Source organism: Amyelois transitella, chromosome 12 (assembly GCF_032362555.1).
Source record: "Amyelois transitella isolate CPQ chromosome 12, ilAmyTran1.1, whole genome shotgun sequence".
Lineage (NCBI taxonomy): Eukaryota > Metazoa > Arthropoda > Insecta > Lepidoptera > Pyralidae > Amyelois > Amyelois transitella.
The window spans coordinates 4,352,420-4,373,424 of NC_083515.1; the positions used below are offsets into that span (position 1 = coordinate 4,352,420).

The window sequence follows — 21,005 nt, forward strand, 5'->3', positions numbered from 1 at the left end:
ACGCAACACACGACACCGTTCTACCGAAACGACTTTGGTAAACACGCATATTTTCCGTTGCATTGCAGTACACACTGAGCTCGGAGTAGTCATGAAGTAGTAACTAGCGGTGTACATAAGGCATTTAGGTAGTAGGACGTACATATCACCGGGGTGGAACGTCACCAAACCAATCGGCTTTGTTGTTTTGATAGATCGCCATGTGCTCTACTCCTGCTGTTTAATTTGATAATTACGGAGGATTAGACCGTGTATTGCTTTTTTCTACGTTCATTGTTTCTTAAACGTATGGTGTTAAATGAAACGTTATTTGATCTATCTACTTACTTAATACCACAGAAGAAGCAACTTTTTGAAGACCTGTTGTGGTCTTATTAATTTTTGTTTTTTATGTCTTTGAACCTTAGTTTGCTAAGCTTTGGTTTTGGTCCTTCTTAGTCCTTATGCATTAATTTACCTCATTGTCTTGTTAATGCCAAAAAATACATGATTCTTAAATAAAGGTTTAATTACCAATATTCCCGTGCGAATCGTAAATGACGAGAAATATTATGATTTTTTTGGCAATGGCCAACATCCTTTTACTACGTAATAGCTTAGAATTCCTTGATCCAGGCCTGAATCAATGAAATAACTTATAATAAATATAACATATAATAGATAAATAATAACGTTAATATTTTCGACAATCAAATAAGAATTAGAACAATCAATTAAATCGAAGTTCGAATGAGAAGAAAAAATAAACTTATCTGATTGAAATACATTCTTACATAGGTAAAACTAAGTAATGGGGTCCCGTTATTACCTATTTGCTACCGAACCCTAAAAGCATATAATTTTGTAGTAAAAAGTTTGCGCAAAACGTATCAGATTTTAGAAATTAATTACCATATTGTGTAAGTTCATATTATGAGAAATTGCTAAATCTTCTAAAGAATAGTTACCTACTGCTAATCTTCAGGTTCTAAGGTCTACTGACCTTTTTGTGTATAAGGACAAAAATATTTACGAGAAAAGATTTCGACTAAACACGCACTGATGGAACTGTAAAAATTCAAAAGAAAATTATCACAATATAATATACTTCACATCTGAAACCATAAATTAAATATCATTCGGTCTGAGACTAGAGTCATCTGGTAAATAATTGGACTAGTCATCAGATAATAAACAGTGAAGGAGGCGGTTGACTAAAGATGAACGACATGATAGTATAAACAGACCGGATGCAATATGATGAGGAAACCATGACGGTAATAAATTATGAGAGAAAGATATCAAACATCGAGAATATGTAACAAAAATCTCAATATTAAATACAAAAATATATATGGCACAAATTCACAGATTGACTGTCTATCAAAGATAAGTTCCTTTAAGACTTGTTACAAGATACAACTATATAGATAAGTGGAATTGTTTTATAACCCTTGGTTCTTGCTCATACAAGTCCCACGGGAACAGTATTTTTCTGGGAAAGATACTTTATAATAAAGAAATTCTTTGTTCTCCTATTTGTAAGTGAAATTTCAATAAGATTGGTTATATAATACAGCGTAGATAAAGGATGAGTTTATAAACATACGAACTCATTTTACTCGTATCATTTATAACATTAGTTTCATTGGGCCCTCCTGCAGTGAGAATTTCTACCAATATTGCAAACAGTTAAAGAATAAGTTATTAATGTTGAAATATTTGTTCGAAATCGGCTCAGTAGAATCCAATTTTAAAATAAATGCAAACCCAGTACAGAACAGGTCTTTTCCTCTAAAATTACAAACAATTTCGTTTTCCTATTGACCCTAACATTTAACTTGTTTTAATATTTTTCATAGTTAATAATCTATCTATATGCATTACAAATATGCAATGTCAAATAGATTTCTTTAAGTAAGACCAAAATATTTAAGGTGGAAGTATATCTCAGTATCTACTGTCAACAATCGTACCACAGTTTGTGACTTGAATCAATTAATTTGAACAAATATTAAAATCATAATTCTTATGATATTTTCTAAGCTACTCGTAATGCAATCGTTAACACATTTGTGTCAATAGAATGAATTAGTATTATAATCCGAAGAAGATTTATCATTAACGATATTTTGTGCGTAAACTCAAAACAATCAAAACAAAATACGCCGATTCCACTTAACTTTTTTCAAAAATACGAGTAAGTACCTACTTACGTGTAATGAAGAAGATACGATTAACTAAGTAAGGTAATTTGTTAGATTATTACGTTCTACGACATTACTACGTTCATTCGAAATTATTGACGCCAGAAAAGAAAAACAATAAATCCAGTCGCAGCAAATAATATTATATTCAAATAAAATGAGTACTTTGTATAAATACGACATAGAAATAGATAAGCAAAATATAGCGCAAACACGATAACGCTCCACGGCCAAACGGCTATACCGCCGACAGAGAATTCATACAAAGTATCAACAATAGGCCCAAATTTGAATGCTCCTGGGTTACAGCCCCAATAGAAAGCCGAGGGTTCGTCGAACAAAAAGTAAGGGAACTGAATACTGAGCCGCCGAGGGTACGTCCCGTCCTACACCTCGTTCGGGCTTTAATTTTTTATGTTCCCGGAATAAAGGTCTATTCGGGGCCGATAAGGATTGTTTCACATCGGCAGACACGGAATGTGACGACGTGGTTTATTTTAACCATTCACAGAATTGATTCTTAGTGCATTGTGTTAGAACCTACAATGGCAAATTGCTTTATATTTTCTATGATAGTGATCGCAACAGTCTGACTGGTTATTATGCCCCTACATTCTCTTGTCTATAAGTATATTTTTTAACTTTATGATTTACCAGTTTCACAACTGAAGTACAAATTTGGGAAAGTTTAATGGATTCTTTGAGGTTTGAAATGTGCTTTTTCACACACAAACAGTTGACAGTTTTCTTTCCACTTTATCAGGTCTGCAATATGATCAGTTTTATGTCATTTGTTCGCCTATCATATCAGAAATTCAGAGATATTATATTTATCTCGCATATCATATGAATAGTACCTACCTTATTGAAACTGAGACTGACAAAGCGATTCATGTTACTAAAGTTGATGATTTAGTAATATCATCTTCTAGACCAATATCATCATAATGCCGTTATATTAGGTAGGCCATATTTTCGCGTTTCCGCCTGCATAAAGCGAAATATCTCATTAATCTCCATTCCCGCGGGAAATTCGGTACTTACCTAAATCCTCCTTTTGCAACCCTAGACCACACAAGGAACATAGGTACGTTAATGCCAAATTTCAATTGCTAGATCTGGCTATTTGGACTGTGCGGACATATGTCAGTAAGGCGGTTTCGTCTTTTATAGTCTTGGTCTATGCATCCTGTATGCATAGATTTATTAATAAGATAACATTATTACTAAGACACTAGGTAGAGTAAGTTTATGAGTTTCATAGCCCACGTACTCCGAAAAAATACTTCGAGGAACAATTTGCCTTATTAGTATTCTTGGGTAAGAAACACCACAACGGGAATTAAAATTCTCCTTTTTGCCCCAAGGCCAGTGAGTGTGCTGACTTGTGCCACAAAAAAAAAACCGAAAGCATAGAAGAATACTCAATTTCGACAAACGCTAGATACAATTAATCATTTATTATCGAAACCAATATGAATCAAGCGAGTGAAAAAAATAGATAAACTGACTTAGTGAGCTCGTGACATGGCTTTTGTCAAGTAGGTAGGTATTTGGCTGATGTAGACCAACACTTTCTTTCATTCAACAGACAACAAACATTGCTTGATATTGTTTTAACGTCAAATATACATGGAGCCTCTTGTCATTCAAATTAAATTATTACGTTCTAATAACTTGATAGAAAATTCTTAGAATCTAACACGTGTGCCAATGTGTGACCCATCTGTGTGCTATTTCTTTTTTGCTGAGTTGATAACCACAGCGTGCGCGGCCGTCGAGGCGAGCCGAACCGAGCGGTACCGAGGATCCTTGGAGAGTTCGAGTATCCTCTACACCCGGCCACAGATATTTTTACTTCGTGATTTGATCGCGACTACCAGCGCCATCTATTAGCAACGCTTAGGACTAAGCTTTAGCGCGGGACATACGAATCAGTTAGGTATTTGGTGATTATAAAATGTAAACAAGGTCATAAAAGTCAATATATATATACTTATAAAACGTATTTGCATTTTGTTATTTTTGTGAGTCATTAATATCATGTAAAAATAGTCATACCAGAGTTTAATTATTTTTATTTGATGGCTTTGTTACAAAATGTGGATGATACTTTTTCATGCCTTATTAAAAATCAAGTGTCTAAATTATTTTATTTTATAACTCTTATTTTTATAATCGTGTTATAATAATGAATAGTGTTACATTTCTTAAGTTCCGTAACATTCGTGAGAAATCGTGGCTCTGAAAACAAACAAACTACGATCACATTCATACTCTCTACTTCCACAAAATTTTCTTATCTTAGCGTTGCATGTAGCGATCGTAGCATGTAGCAGTCGTAGCATTCCACAATATCTTGCTGTAGTAAGTATTTAAAAATTTTGAGAAAACTTGTTGCTGAAAATTATTTTTATCTTTTGAAGAAAAGAGGTTCTGGTGCCGAAGTAACAGCTAATGAACTTCTGTAACCCTTTGACGAAGAATGTTACAGATGTACTTCTGCAACAATTTCATACTTTTTATATAAAATAATATTATTGGAAACTTGACGTTACTTTATAAACGTTTAAGTGAGACTTAAGACAAGATCCTATGAACTAAGACATCGGAAGGAAAGTTTATAAGGAGGAGGAATTGGAGTTGCTTTGATGTGTGGAAACTTACCTAATTCCACGTTTTAAAAAAAATATAAAACTCAAAATATTACCTTATCTTACAATTAAGTTGCTAATTAAAAATAACGATACCATAGCACTTCGATCAATGAATGTTTCGCAAAACTCGATCGCGATGAATGAAGTGACGTCACGCAGTAGTGTACAAACGTCAGCTGATTTTAATTTAGTTATAAAGGTACACATACATATACGTAAGTGCGTTATTGGTCTTTCTTTACGTCAGCTGTTTTATTAGGGATATTCAGCGCTCGGCTCTTCTTTTTGGATAAAATTAACATTATTACAATTAAAGGGTTTTAGGCAAGGAAATTCGTAATTTTGCTAAAATTATAAGAGGTATATTTACAAGTTTCTTTAATGTATTTGGTACACGTGTAATAATAATTAAATATAATGATTTGGTTATATGGAGAAATAACTATAGGATAGAAAATATTAGGACGAAAGCAGTGTTAAAATTTCTTTTTTTTTCAACTTTTTTAACGGGATTTAATAGGAGGATGTCATTGTTATGACGTGAGTTTGTAATGACGCGTGTTAGTTCTCCAGTTTTATTGTATTAATCCATAACCCTATTTGTGCACCGATTAAAATTCAATGCGTACATAATTTCAGTTCTATCTTTAGCGGTAAATCGCTTGTCTTTCAATAGATAAATATTGATAAACCCGTCCTGTGAATCGCCCTAAAATGCTGGTACGCTTGAATAGAGAAGTATTCTGCAAGTAAAGTGGTCTCGTAGTCTCAAATCGGTAGCGAGGTGGGTCGCACGCTGGCGCCGGCCCTCGCCTTTCCACGCGCTCTTTCGCGCGTATTGCCCCACCGAGAATTTGGGCCAAGCACAAATATCCCTGTCTCTTTCCATCTAGTCCACTGACCATAGCGTCATCTCGCTCCTATGTTTTCTCTCGGCTCGTGATTTTATGTAATAAGTTCAATGTTTACATTGTCAGGTGATGAAAGAATTAACATTGACTGATTTATTGATACGGACGGAGTGGTGCTGGAAAGACAGTTACGATTCATGTGGGTATAAGATCACATGGTTCATTGCATTAAGTTTGATTACTCGTGTTTGTTTGTTGCTAACATTGACGACATTCAAATTATCTCATACCATCCTAAGTCATTTAATTTTCTCATTGTTAAAAATAAATCACATAGACATTACCCTGACGTTAAGGTCAATACACTCCCTTATCATATCACAATGATTTGTTTTTGTTATCATCTACTACTGGATCATAATAACGCTAAATGAAACACCATCCATTACGCTATGGCAATATATTATAGAGGAAATTCCGCAGTTTATGTATTAGTAAGTAATAATCAAAAAGATTGTGTACCTATGTATGTTATTGATATTTCTTATAGGCTTTACAGGGACTAGCTTTAGCGCGAGATTTCGGCCCGGTGGCAATTTCCTAAAAGTAATCCTTGTAACACCTGAAGGGTTTGTTTGTCTGTGTGCCAAATATCATCAAAATCGGCATTTTAGTTTTTGTGGTCATACAAAAATACAAGTCTTTCCTTTTTATAATTTAAGTAAGGCTGATAAAACCAAATGAAGATTGTTTAAGAAGCGCACCATATGAATTAGATTTTAATGAATTTGTACTATTTTTTTTTAGTAATTGTTCTAAAGTAACCAAGCAAAATGCATATCGTACCACGAACATCATGATTCCATTCAAAACAATGATGATATATAATAAATAATATAAAATATAATAAAAACTACTTATATATTGTTTTTTTTTTTCTTTTCGGTCCTGTTGAAACAAGTTAAAAGTAATATAGTTTTATCGTTAAAGTATATATGTAACTAGTAAATGTACTTACAGTACGTAGTTAGGTAAGTACTTACCTAATGTAACAATTGCAACTTCCTCGCAATAAGAAAAATTCAATACTTTTCTATACTTAAGTAATTTTATACCTAACCAGAAAAACATATACAAAGCTTGCAAATTTTTATTTTATGCGTAAGCTAAACGATAATTAAAATTAAAACTACTATGTATTATCTTGAATGTTTAAAACGCGACATTTTGGGGCGCTCATTAGCTCAAACTCAGATGTATCCGGACTCTTGTGAATGAGTTGATATTTGACCTAAGCACCTAGTGCTCTGATTTGCAATAATCATTAAAGTGATAAAAGCCAATTAGATGTACTTATTTAATAATTACACTTATTGACTATAGAAAAGCACATAATCATAAACAGCAACTCGTAAACTGTCACTATTTGAATCTCAATTCTATCATTAAGCGAACCGGCTGATCGTGGCCTTTCAGGCTTTTGATGACTATTGGCTCTATCTACCCCGCAAGGGTCTATATTATATTACTCCAAACAAAACAAACAGTTGCTACTTACAAGACTACAAGAAATGAATGTCAACCTACCTACCTAAATTTACCTTGATATGCGGTTGACTGTACGTAAAGTTTCACTCATTGGTGCCACTCGTTGCCAATAGAGTTAGGTTTAGGACTAATAATGCCGGGATTAAAATGATACTTTTATATACATAATAAAATTTTATGAAATAAACATACGATTAAGTATATGTTACCAATGTTATATGTTACCAATCCGGTAAAATTTGTACTAAACTCAGTATATTTCTTAAGTATAATGTCGAACGTATGTAGGACATTTGACAAAACAACGATATGCATGGACTTTGGGTTTTATTGTGGCCTTCAAGCTTCCGACCTTTAAAGAATGATTTTCAGTTATTTCAGCATTGTTGCGCGCACGTTTTACTTGTAAGTACCCATTCTTTGTATTGTTCATGAATTAATTTAGAATTTTCTGTCCGTTGCATTTATCTGTATGAAGTGGGATATAAGGCAAAGGGGGTGATGGGGTCATGAGGCATGAAAATGAAATATTTAATTTAATATTAATATAATATTATTATGAAGAATTAATGTAGGTACACCTTTCCTAGATTTAATTAGATATAGAAACTCAAAAGTCAAATAACAGACTTGCTTCGCATTTGTCTAGTGACAGGTTTATTCGTATGTTAAAATCGTTATAATAAAAAGATCGATTTAGAAACATAATTCGAAATTTTATTGCTATGCTTGTTTAAAAGTACAAATGTATTGTATGTATTTATCACTTTAATCAGTACATATTTGACCTTATTTCAAAACAATTGTGATAAAAACCAATACACGACAGGTTTATATGCTTGGCACGTTTTATATTAAACTTGATAACGATCCAAGTTACACTGTGACTTATAGAAAACTATATTATACAACATAGGTTTATTAGATTGTATCATCCGGGCTGGGTTTAATTTATACAGATGCCGAATACAAAAAATACAATGCTCGAAAAGTTCCCGGAAATAATAAAAGCGAGGGGTGCAAATTAAAATCAAAAATATTTATTGCGTTAATGTTTACATGCAATTGAAAAACTCGAAAAGCTTGAGGAAGGACTGAACTAAACAAACTTGCTAACAAATTAACTTTTAAAAGGGAAAGACTTTGCCCAACAGTGGGATATATTGGTTCAATGTCCAGCTTAGCTATATAAGTACCGATGACACTTTCTGGGTCTCCCAAACCGATACTTTTACGATGTGGGAAAACATCGTGAGGAAACTGGCACATTCAGGCAACTGAATGTGTACCTAACCATGATCTAGTGTAGGTTAGCTGCGGAGGTCAGATTGGAGTCGCTTCGTGTAAAACCTGATCACAAAATCCAGGAAAAAGGACTATGGACCATCCCGGCCTCCAGAGAGGTGAAACATTGCACAAAGTAGATCCACATCTCGTTTTCTTATGTGTACAACTAGAAGACTACCAGTTCATTGACTAATAGCAACTACTAAAATATTATAAAATCAATATTAATCAAAGAAGAACCCATGTGGCACCATGGTTTTATATATCCACTTTACTGAGTAAGTACAGGTTTCCTCACGATTATTTCTTCACTGCAGCTTTGATATTTTGTAACAAACATATTATTAAATACCCTTAAATACATTAAAATGCCACTTTTTGGAAGGGATAGACAGATACTAATATTTTCATCATGTAACGATCCCTGAAGACTTTATTATCTAATAATAATAATAAATAAACTAATGGTTCACCTAGTCAGTTAATTACTTAAGTCCGGTCGAGGAACCTTGATTCAGTTCAAAACGCTCAACTTAAGTGATTAGCAAGTCAGTATATTTTGTTCTCGAAACAAGCCAGCTGGGGATTGCTGTTATTGTAAGTAAGTTTATTCAAAAAAATTGTGATAAAATGTGTTTTTTTTTGGAAAAAAATTAAACAAGGTTTTGCTTGCGCTTGGGTATTTATCGTGTATTTTTAAAATTATTTAGCAATTCCTAAACTTTTCCTTCAGTGTTCAAAACGTATTGATTTTATACCGAAGGTACAAATTTAACTTTTAACTAATAAACACTATAAGAACCAAGTAAACTATAAGGAGCTATATAGCAGCTGAGTTTAAATCATGAATAAATATTTAAGGGCAATAAATCAAGCCTTATAAACATCAAAATAAAATATAAAGAATATTTAACTTCAAAACAAAAAAAATCCAAGGTTATCCATAAAAGTAGGTACTTAATTTATTTCTGAAATCTACTCGCATGCCCTTTTCCCTAGTTATACTTCTCATTAAAATCCATTTTCAAATTTATCCATTACCAAATCTGCTCTACAATTTTATACCTAAGTTTTGTGTAAGCCTAGTAAATGTATGCTGCTTTAAGGTTAAATGCATCTGACTTTAGGTATTTGCATGTAAGTACTCGTACACTCTGCATTCAAAGATAGGTATGCAAAATTCCCGAGTCCATTTAACTATCAGTACAATTTATTTGACCCTAACAGCCGGCAACATTCTACTTTACCTAGTAGTTAATTAAAATAAACTTTGTACTTTGTGTTGCCCGCAATAACTCACTCATTGGTGATAGGCGTATGACAGAGTTTCATATACATGATGTTATCACTCAGCGTATCAGTATCAGTCGTGCTTTTGAGTCCATCACCTGTGGAATAGTTTTTATTTAGCTTCGGACGAGGTAACGCTATTTTTTAATCCCAATAAATTATTTTTTATTTAATTATAAGATTATTTTAGCTTTTTTATATACAATGATTATATATTTTTTACAAAAATAAAAATAAATTATATCTTTATCATAATATTATTCTCTTCTCAACTTACTTAATTTTTTTTACTTGAAAATATTTTTATTATTATAATAAGTTTCCGATTATAAACTGTTATGTAAGTTTAATGTGTATGTACGTAGGTAAAAAAATATTTCAGGTATATGAAATTCATATTAGTTCAGTTTAATTTTTTTTAGACAATTGTTAAAAAATAAAATAACTTTATCATAATGTTTTCCTCTGCGTGCTATAATTAAAATATTTCCTGGTATAAAAAATTCAGTTAGTTTTAAACCAGTATACATATTCATATTAAATTAAGTTCGGTAAACAAATAAATTTTAACTTAATCTAGGTACTTAATAATATCAAAATCTATTCAGCAGATATGAACAGTTATAATAATTATAATTGTTCATAAAATATTTTATAATTATTATAAAATATTTTAATTTAAAGTAGCTTAAAATACTTAAATTATACAAAATAAATTGCATTAAGTAAACAAAGGAAATCATTTATTTAAATAAAATGTGACTATTACAATTTCCGAACTGTACTTAATAATAAATTATTAAGACCTACATTACTAATATTTCATTAAGTATTAAGTATTTTTAATATAAATAAAAAGCCAACAAATTAAAACAATTAATTTTGACACACAACCCGCGTTAAATTCCTTTATCAGCAATTTATTGATGATGGTCACAATAAGTGACCATCATCAATAAATTGCTGATAATTACCTAATGACTTCTGTTAATATTAATCATTGACATTACTTAACGAAACAATGTTTAGTCATATTCGGTTCTATATTTTAAAGCCAATTTAGTAATAAGGAAATTGCTTAAAGACCACCTCGTGAACAAATTGATGTTATTACTATGATCAAAATCGTAAATTTTGTAGTAATAATATAAACTTACTTAAGTCAGAACATTTCCGTCCAATCGTGGGCTCGGCAGTTAGCTGTGCTACCAAATCGGAAAAAAGTTATAATAAATTTGGGCGTAAGCAAATTAACGACTCGGAATATCTGTATTCACTACCAATTATATTTTTACGTTAAATTTCAGCGATGTAAAACAAAAAAAGAGTACGTATTTTATTTAAGAAGAATAGTGTCCTATGGGTTTGGTTTTGCAAATAAAAGCTTTTTATAAATTTAATAAATTTCTAAATTATTTTCTTGAGTGACATATATCACACACAAATTATTAATGAATGTTTCTCTAGTTTTACTTAAATTTTTTACCATTTTTTTATAATTTGTAAAAAGAAAGCGTTTAAAATTATTATAAGTATCTTCCTATAGGTATATCTATTAAGAATTATGCGGAATCTTCTCAGTTTTCTAAAGCAATTCATTCATTTTTGAACAAACTTTTTCTATCAAAGCAACAGTAACTGATAAAAATATCAGTTGGTTCTGGCAATTTTTCTAGCTAAAATTTTCAGAAATTGGCGTGTCATTTGGCATAGCTTCAGCGTTTGGCCATTTTCCAAAACTATCGTACTCACTACACCGAAATCCCTCTTTCCAACTAAATTCTACTTTGTACAAAGTCCGTTGTGAGTGTTTTATTTAGCGTGAGTTATCACTGAGATAAGAAGACGAAAATTAATTGATTAGATGTCTCTTTAGTAGTGGACAACGCGTCATCTAAATATCAAATGATACCAACAATATAATGAAAATCAGCCTTATATGTAAGTCAAAACAACTTATAAATATAATCAAAATTTGTTCGTTGCAAAAACAGATATGTCGGATTGAAAAATTTTGAAGCAATATGAACCAGCGGTAAAGGGCATGAAAAAAGCATTTGTTAAGAAGCAATACTCAATATTTTATTTCATTCCATAAAAAACATGGATGACATTTAATATAAAAAGTGCAACGTTCTGTCTCACACAACAATTGAACGGAATAGAGGACGTCGCATTCAAAATAATTTTGATCGATTTTAATTATGTAACTTTTTATTAATATTTTAGGGTCAGGTGATGGTAGATACGGTCAGGGGCATGTAAACCTGACCTCAACTCCATTTTAAATATATGTGGGGTGGTTTGGTAAGTGTTAGCTGCTCCCGACCATATTTACCATTGAACCAGAACTATAGCAAAGCAAAGTTCTGAAAACTGTAAAAAAGTGGAAACCAGTAAAACAATTTTCAATGAAATAAAACTTTTATGCAAGTAAAACTAGCAATTTCATTCAGTCTATTCATTTCGCAGTGAAAAATGTGTCAATTTCCCAGTGCCTAACTGAAACGTCCGTGGAAAATTATTGTCGTGACGTATACTGCATACATTACTATTTCTGTCGCACCATTAGTTGCGACCTTTACGTAACTCCGATGGCCAACTATTGATCTCCGATAAATGTGCCTTTCTTAACATTATTTTGGTTCTGCTTCAGAACCGGGGTCCACATCTGAACCTTAGTGATTTGACGAGTACTTACTAGTTTTTAAGCTCCCATCATTTAATAGGTATCTTTACAATATTTCAATAGCCAGGCTAATTAACCGTAATGTGATATGTAATTAACAATCATTTTCTTTTGTTAAACAGGTATTATGGACAGTTCGTACCCGACGAGGTGACCAATAGACAATGCCGATCCTACGTAACGCTGACCACCCCGCGGTGAAGGCGCCAGACTCCGTGGCCACGCGGTATGCGGTCGCGGTCTTGGGAGCCTGGTCTGCTGAAGCTGGTAAGTAGAAAATATATAATATATATATCAATAGAGTCTGTTAACCATGGTGGTAAGCAGAGTATGCTTACAGATTTATCTTGCTTCCTCCACACCCATCGCGGGAGGGTGTGAAGCCCAAGAAACAAGTTTTTGTATAAGTATATGTTTGTATGCCACGTACTGATTGGCGCACTATACAATAACATAAGTATATGGTCTAAGGTGCATTCCGGCTCCTCTAAAAGCGAGTGAGTATGAGTACCTATCCGAGACTAACTAAGGCAGGACGAAGAAGAAGATTGTAGATACTTTAAAATGGGTTACAAGTTACGTCTGCCGTCTTTGTTGGAAAACACACAGACTGCCATGATGAATATTCAAACAGCTTTACTTCTTTAGAACCGATGGTGGTTTATAGTTTTTAACAAAAAACTTTGCTACAAAAAAGGCAATACTAGCATTATACTCGTAGCATAACAAAGGCAGAGCACCGTACTCTCACTACCTGCGGCACGGTATTTATGGTTGCGAAATAAGGTATTTTTTCAAAGGTCCGAGTGTAACCAATATATAAACAGGTGTAGTACTAGGTAAAATAAGTTTATTCATTTTCCAAATTTGATTTTCATACTCATGAAACTTACGGGAAAACGTCAAAGTATCAATTCTACGCACATGCGTAGTACCACCATCTTGCTTGATGTGGTAAAATTTAATTTTGAAACGTATAATGTTGTTTAACAAATTTGCACTAATATGATGAAAAGTTCATGATTATGATGTAGAGTAACTTATACGACGAACATACTTACCTATTTAAATAAATACTGTAAATTATATATCTATTAATATTTAGGTCTTGTTATTTTTCTAAAAATAAATCATTCATCAACTCACAATTAAACTTAATTGATTAGCAACCCGGATAAACTCCCGGAAGAACAAAACCTATCTAGAATGTTACAACTACCTACTCGTATATCTAAATACGTGACGTGCTTTTCAAAATTTAAAACGCAGATAAAAAAAGCGATAGTGTCAACGAATTTATCTACGTTTATGGGCGTGTTGGCAATAGTACGTCATATGATGCCAAAATTACTTTTCTTTTAGACTTTGAAAGTGAGAATATTATCAAATACAGGTAACTAGAAGATAAAACAAAACAATGTCCAATTGATACGCTTTGCATTAAAAACAATAATAAATATCATAAGATTAAAATAGTATAAGATTATTATGAATGATTACAAATTTATAATGATCCATATATCTTATATTTTTAACTTTTGACTCGAGATATGCTTGTGCAAGGCATTAAAAATGAATAAAACATAACTATGTATTCGTTTTCTCTTATTCTTAAAAGCAATAACTTGCTAAATCAAGTAAAATCATTTTTCTTCTCTAAGAATGACATGAAGTATTAAAGATTTGCTAGTTCTAATACATACAGTCGCGTCTATATCCCTCGCAGGGCCGACAGAGCCAACAGACTTGAAAAGACTGAAAGGCCACAAATTTTTGTAGTTCTAAATTCGTTTTTTTTAATCCTCCTGATTGAGCGATATTTTCCTGATATTTTTTACTCGTAGCGAATTCGTAGTCGCAGAAATGTTTTCCCGTTACCATATGATGTCGGTTAATCGGCTCTATACTCGTCACATCAATTAATTTACACGCCCTCCTCCTACGATGTTAGTCTTGTGTTTAGCCGTATGTGTAATTACCATCAAAATTAAAACTGCTTTTTATTAACAGCTACATACCCCTTCGACTTGACGAAGACGAGACTTCAAATTCAATCTGAAGTTGCGGCCGCCAAAGTCGGATATAAGGTAACAAATTAATGCATAAAAATTTTTGTATAAGCAATTATTAGCTAACTTATACATATAACAATACACAAAATATATAAAATAATGTTTTACCACAACAGAATCAGTAAATAGTACAGAAAATAAGAGACACACGCACCGCTAGCTTCATATACATTATATTTACAGCTCCAATTATTTTTGTTCTAAATTATAAAATACGTATACGTAAGGTAAAATGACAGGATTTTCATAACATTTCAACGGCAGGCTTACAACATAAACATCTGAATAATTAAACAAAACAAGAATGTTTTTTCTGCCTTTGTACACTTGTTTCCGACTACCTCTTGTTATGTTTCTATTGAGTAGATACGTCAATTATAAAGTTCAAATATATTTATTTGTGCTTGCCCTATCTATTATTATTTGGGTCAAATTTAGTTTTCAATTATTATCCTATTCTAATACTTAATAATAATGATCGTTTTACTTGAAATTTAATACGAAACAATGTTTTTAATAATCAATAAATCGCTTAGATATTATAAATATTTTAGTACTAAAATACCATATCAAGAGCTGCGGCCTAAGATGGCATAAGTAGTACGAGATATTTTTAAAATCCTATCAAATGAAACACAGTTCACTTAGACGGCCTTTACACCTATGCGTCAAACTTCAAGATCATGGTAATGTTTAAAAAATATTTTAAAAAGAAGTTTTCTTTTTTCAGTTAGAAAACATCGGTATGATAAAGACAGCAATGGGTATAGCCAAAAATGAGGGCGTATCAAAATTGTGGACTGGTCTGATGCCAATGTTCCAACGACACGTGATTTACTCCGGGTGCCGGCTTATCATCTACGAGCATATCAGGAACCGGCTCAAGGACGAGCAAGGGAACATGTCGCTTGGTGCCGCTTCTGTAGGTCAGTGAAGTTATCCTTGTTTTGAACATTGAAACTTGGTACCTTGTAACAATTAATTAACATGCTGTCATAATGAAACATACATAATTAGCAGAACATGAGCTTAATTTAAACCTATATATTTAGTTCATCTCGACATAGGTACATCAAAAATGTTACATGGCATTACAAAAACACATTTAACCTCTGACTAACTGATATCCTCCTTGGATAAGGGCTTCCATTATAGGTAGTAAGGTAATTCACAGCGGTACAGTTTTATAATGTGTTTATATAATTTAGAATTTCAACTCCAATTACCCTATTCGGCTAAACGATTCCGATTTGAGTTCCATTTACTTATATTGAAATCATCTCAACTGAGTGAAATGAAATTCCGAACAATTTTTCAATCCGACTCGAGAAAAAGGCATTATTTGACACATGCCTAACAGCACAAATATTATTTTAAATTCTATACTTACTGCACTTCGATCCACACGCATTTTGGACAGGTGTAACATAATTGGAAGTCCTGCAGGAGGTCTGATATCGGGGTCGCTGGCGCAGCTGATCGCGTCTCCGACCGACCTGGTGAAGGTGCAAATGCAGGCGGAGGGCAGGCGGGTGCTGCAAGGCCAGGCGCCCAGGTTTTCTAACTGCAGGCAGGCGTATGCGCTCCTGTATGCCGAGGCCGGCCTTTTAGGGTTTTGGAGAGGTAAACATGACATAAAAACTTGTATTTTTTTTAATTTTTAGATATTAATGAATAGTAAAGGTTTCGTCAAATTCCAAAAATATGTCAATACTATGTTGCCACTTGTATGTATACTACTGCTTATGTAGTGGTAGAAAACCAGGTTAGGCTTATGTTTTATTAGTTTGTTACTCCAGTGGATACCACAAATTAACACAAAACTATTCTCAAAAAATAGGGGCGATACCAAATGTCCAACGTGCTGCTCTAGTCAACATGGGCGACCTAGCCGCCTACGATTACACCAAGCAGTATCTGAAGCGGGAGTTTGGAATGGCAGACAACGCGCTTCTGCATGCAGCTTCGGCCTTTACCGCTGGTTTCGTGGCGGCTGTGGTGGGGACCCCCGCTGACGTCATGAAGACAAGGCTCATGAACCAGCCTATAGGACCTGATGGAAGGTAACTATGTACTTCTTTTTCTTCCGAGATCCACTTTATCACAATTCAACTATTCGTTGCGGCCTTTTTGCATAGAAGTAACGTACCTAACTAAATAGATTGTCATGGCTTCTCAATATCGTCGCCGCCGTGATGGGGTCACCCCCGCAGATGTCATGAAGATCGGGCTAATGAACCACCGTGTAGGATCTTTTTATTAACACTCGGCTAAGGCGTTTAGATTTACAATGGAACTCACACCCACACGACTTTTGACGACACTTTCTAACTAGAAAAACCACATTCGAACTTTTCCCAAGCTTACCCCAGCTAGCTTTATTACGTAAAATATACATTGATATTGAGGATTCTTACTACATAGGAACTAGTTAAACCTTTTAAAATATGGGCATTGTTTATTGTAAAACTGCGTCAAACGTTGTTTTGTAAAGTAACATGTAGAAAACGGTAGTTTTCAACATAAATTGATACCTACATGTTGCATGTAATATGTCATTGTCTCTTGGTAACAAAACATGGTACTGGCATCATTGTAGTTCTTTGAGCCCGCGGTGACTCATTGGGTACAGTTTTATGCTATCCATATGGTGTCGTTATACCATGGCAAAGAAAAAATAAATTTGAACCTAAGAAGGTTCACCTTAAGACTGATTTTTCAATAGAGTAGTAGAAGCGCCCTGCAGGGTCTTTTTTCCAATGACAGATGCGTTCCATTAGCTTGGTACAACTTGACTGCCACTAGCTACAATATTTTTTCCATTATTCCGGAATGTATAGGTAAGGTTTCTTTGACGTTCTTCCTAAATTAATAAGCGTTGTAAGCTATACATCTTCTTTATGTGCTTATTGGCTTCAGACTAGTTTGATTTAATTTAACACAAATTTTTCGATATACATATCGAACAATTTACATGTTTAAAATCTTTGAGAATTCTATTTGCAAATGTTTTATGTAGGTATTGTATCCGTACTGTGCAATTAGGTAACCTTATTTAGGCACGCGCAAAAAAAAATATATGCTTATTAATTTTTATCGACTTAGTTATTTGTTATATAAACAAACGTGTTTACAATATGACCATACCCGTGCCATACATTAGTTTCAATCTTAAAGCGGCGTGCAAAAATCACGATAACCCGAAGCAACTTGTCGCGACGGTCATTCAGTTTCGTTAATATAGCATGAACTTCCTGTATCGGCTAAAATTATCAGTATTCAGTACCTACATTCGTGGCACTCAACGCTTGGCAAGTTTAGAACAGTGTGGCCAACTTAGGGCTTTCTGTGCTAATTTATATATGGCGCTTTTTTGGCCACGTCTGCGCCAGCCTACTTTCAATAATATTACGTTGATTTTAAACCACTATTATTTAAAGATTTCATGGTAATTTACGGATTAGGCGAGCAAAAACGTAAAGGCTTTTACTCTAATTACTTACATTTTATAGAAAACTTAACGGTATGTTTGTATTTTACATACATACATATAATCACGTCCTTGTCATTTGTGGGGTAGACAGAGCGAACAGTATCGAGAAGACCAATAGGCCACGTTCAACTGTTTGGCTTAATGATAGACTTGAGATTATATCGCTTAAGACCCATAAGATAATTTTGACGTACATTCATGAACTTTTAAATTATCCTAAGAGTATTAAACGCTTGTTTCTCGCAAGTGCCTTTTTAGTATACATCCATATAGAGCCATGTCATCGGAGACAGTTGGCAACAGTGGTTTAGAACAGCTGTATAAAGTACTGATCCGCCGGTCGAGGTCACACAACCGGGTCAAAGTCGGCAGCCGCGCAGACTCAGTGCGACTCCCTTTTCCTTTCGTTTCAAAGTGCAATCTAGCTACTTTGGTAATGATTGGTACACATAGTTCTTCATGCATGTCTCTTTTGTTAAAGAATAATAAATGGATATCGTAATTTTAAAATTGCATGGTCATGTTAATCAATTTATACTTAAGTCACAGAGTAGTTAGAGAGGCAGTTTTATTAAATTCGATTGATTTGATAGAATACAACTTAAAATTATTAATAGATATTTTAAGGAATATGTGCAAACCAAGAGATAAATACCTACCTATACGAAAGTAATTTTTTGGTCACCTATAAAATCAGCTTTAATCTGCAACATTGTATCTTGACAATTTCTTTAATTTCATTCCAATAATACGATAGTCATAGTAAAGGGAATAGTAATATTAATCCTCAGTCAGATCAAAAAGACAAAAAATAACAAAAGAAATGCTGTTTTTGTTTTCAGGGGTAAATTATATCGTGGCATGATCGACTGCTTGCAACAATCCGTGAAGAATGAAGGGGTGTTCGCCCTTTACAAGGGTTTCCTGCCTCTATGGATGCGGTTGGGACCCTGGGCGCTAATCAACTGGTTAGCCTTTGAAAACATTATGCTGGCCATCGGAGGAAATACATTTTAGATGAAAAATATAAGCTGTGCTTTAAGCGAACAGTCATGGAGTCATGTGTTTTGTAAGAATATAGGTTGAAAGTTATGGAATAGAAATTAAAGAAAGACTTAGGTCAAAGACCAATGAACTGTGATTCAGATTAAGTAGGAAAGGAGTTTTAAAATGACAAATGCGAAAGAACAACTAAGAAAAAATATTTTAAGGACAAAATATAGATACTTAAAGTACCTATATCGTTTCGCCCACAAGATGGGGGTAATGAAAAACCAAAAGTAGGTAAATTAAAAAGATACCTACCTTTTTTATTTCTATGTAACAATCCAACTTGCTTCGTACGCACGTGGATGACAAAGACAATAGTAGTATGTACTCACATTTAAAATTAGTCCTCATTTTTTTAAGCAGATGGGATTTAGCAGTTTCTATTGTTTACTAGATTTAGATAAGTGGATAGTAGTCGGATAGTTAGTTATAAATTATACCTACACGCCAACAATCTTCTTTATTTAACGATTCTGCTTTACAAGAACAATATTATTCTTTAAAATTTATTCATAACACGAGATTTTACCCAAAATTGTGTAGATACTTACTTATGTATTTTTAATAAAATATTAATGATATACTTGTATAAAAATATATAGCTACTTACCTAGTTGTATGTTAAAATATAACTGAATAGTCAAAAACGTTAATGGATAAAAAAAGTTTTACGTAGGTACAAAAAAATATATTAAATCTTCTCGACTATTCCAATGCCATAGAAGGTAAAAAAAAAATCTTAGCCTTATACATCCTCTAATGGAAATAGAGACTAAATAACGGCCCCCTTTTTCTCAAATGTTGTTTAAGCGTGTCTTAATCTTTTCTCTTTTTCTATCACTTTTGTTAATATCTAAGCTAGGGGAAGAGAGAGAGATAAGACATATGGCTGATCAACATTCGTAAACAAACCCTCTACTAATGACTTAATTTAAGGAACTTTTATAAAGACAACGAATATTGTACGATTAATAAACAATGTGAAGTAGCATATAGTCGCAGTGATTTTCTTCTGATCAGTGTACTTAATATCCAAAGAATAATATTTGCTAGGGATTAGTACTTACTTAAGATTCTTACAAATAAATATTATTATGATTAAATTATCAAAAAAATATGAAAACCGTTCTTAAAAAAATGATAATTTCTTATTACACGACTTGCTGGCGCAAACATACGTACTTAGTCACAAATTGTTTGTAGATATTTTTAAATTTTATATCTTATACAAATAAGGACAGATGTTAGTATCTATAAGCAACGGTGCTATTGCAAAATGATTTGTTTTTGTTTTGTGTGTAATAATAATTTTTACTTCACGACATCTTTTCATCAGATGTCGTATTATTTTTTTTTATTTGTTTAAGGTCTGGCGATTTTGCATAGAAGAATGCAAGTAACTTAACACTTATTTTCTACAGAACTTTTTGAAGTTTACCACGAGAGGAATAATTTTCTTCCTAATCCCCTTTCGGTCATTTACCGCAAACGCCCCATAAAACTATAAATTTATGTTTGCTACAGATAATAGAATTTAATAAAAAAAATGCTTAACATGCATATGCACTAAGAGATAATGAATAATGTTAACATGTTCCCAATTTGCACTACTTCGATTCTGTTCCACTTAGTTTTATCAGCATTTTTTCAGTTCAATACTTGTTAGTTACTAAGACCCCATAATGTGCCTGTTGCAAATTACGAATCTTGTAATATTCACAAACGAAGAAAATGCAAATTGTCTGTAACTTTGTCTGAGAAGACAATTTTTTTTCGATAAATCTAATCTAAATAAATAACAAGTACCTACTCATCGCTTCTAGACTTATATTATTTTGATTTATATGGAGCAAACGACTCGATCTTTGCGTTTTTTCCGTAC

The 21,005-nt window shown here is 33.0% G+C and overlaps 1 protein-coding gene across 3 annotated transcripts; it reads left to right on the forward strand.

Annotated features, from left to right (window-relative positions):
* Nucleotides 1-5,638: 5,638 nt before the first annotated feature.
* LOC106142685 (mitochondrial uncoupling protein 4) lies at nt 5,639-19,923 on the forward strand. Of its 3 annotated transcripts, none has more exons than XM_013344552.2 (7): nt 5,639-5,893; nt 12,631-12,775; nt 14,519-14,595; nt 15,311-15,506; nt 16,027-16,203; nt 16,421-16,643; nt 18,916-19,923. In XM_013344552.2, the coding sequence occupies exons 2-7, from the start codon at nt 12,673-12,675 to the stop codon at nt 19,088-19,090; spliced, it is 951 nt and encodes a 316-aa protein (XP_013200006.1). In that variant the 5' UTR covers nt 5,639-5,893; nt 12,631-12,672; the 3' UTR covers nt 19,091-19,923. The 3 variants fall into 3 exon arrangements, with proteins under 3 accessions (XP_013200006.1, XP_013200007.1, XP_013200005.1); XM_013344553.2 differs by lacking the exon at nt 5,639-5,893 and adding an exon at nt 7,513-7,647; XM_013344551.2 differs by lacking the exon at nt 5,639-5,893 and adding an exon at nt 9,859-9,950.
* The last annotated feature ends 1,082 nt before the right edge of the window (nt 19,924-21,005 follow it).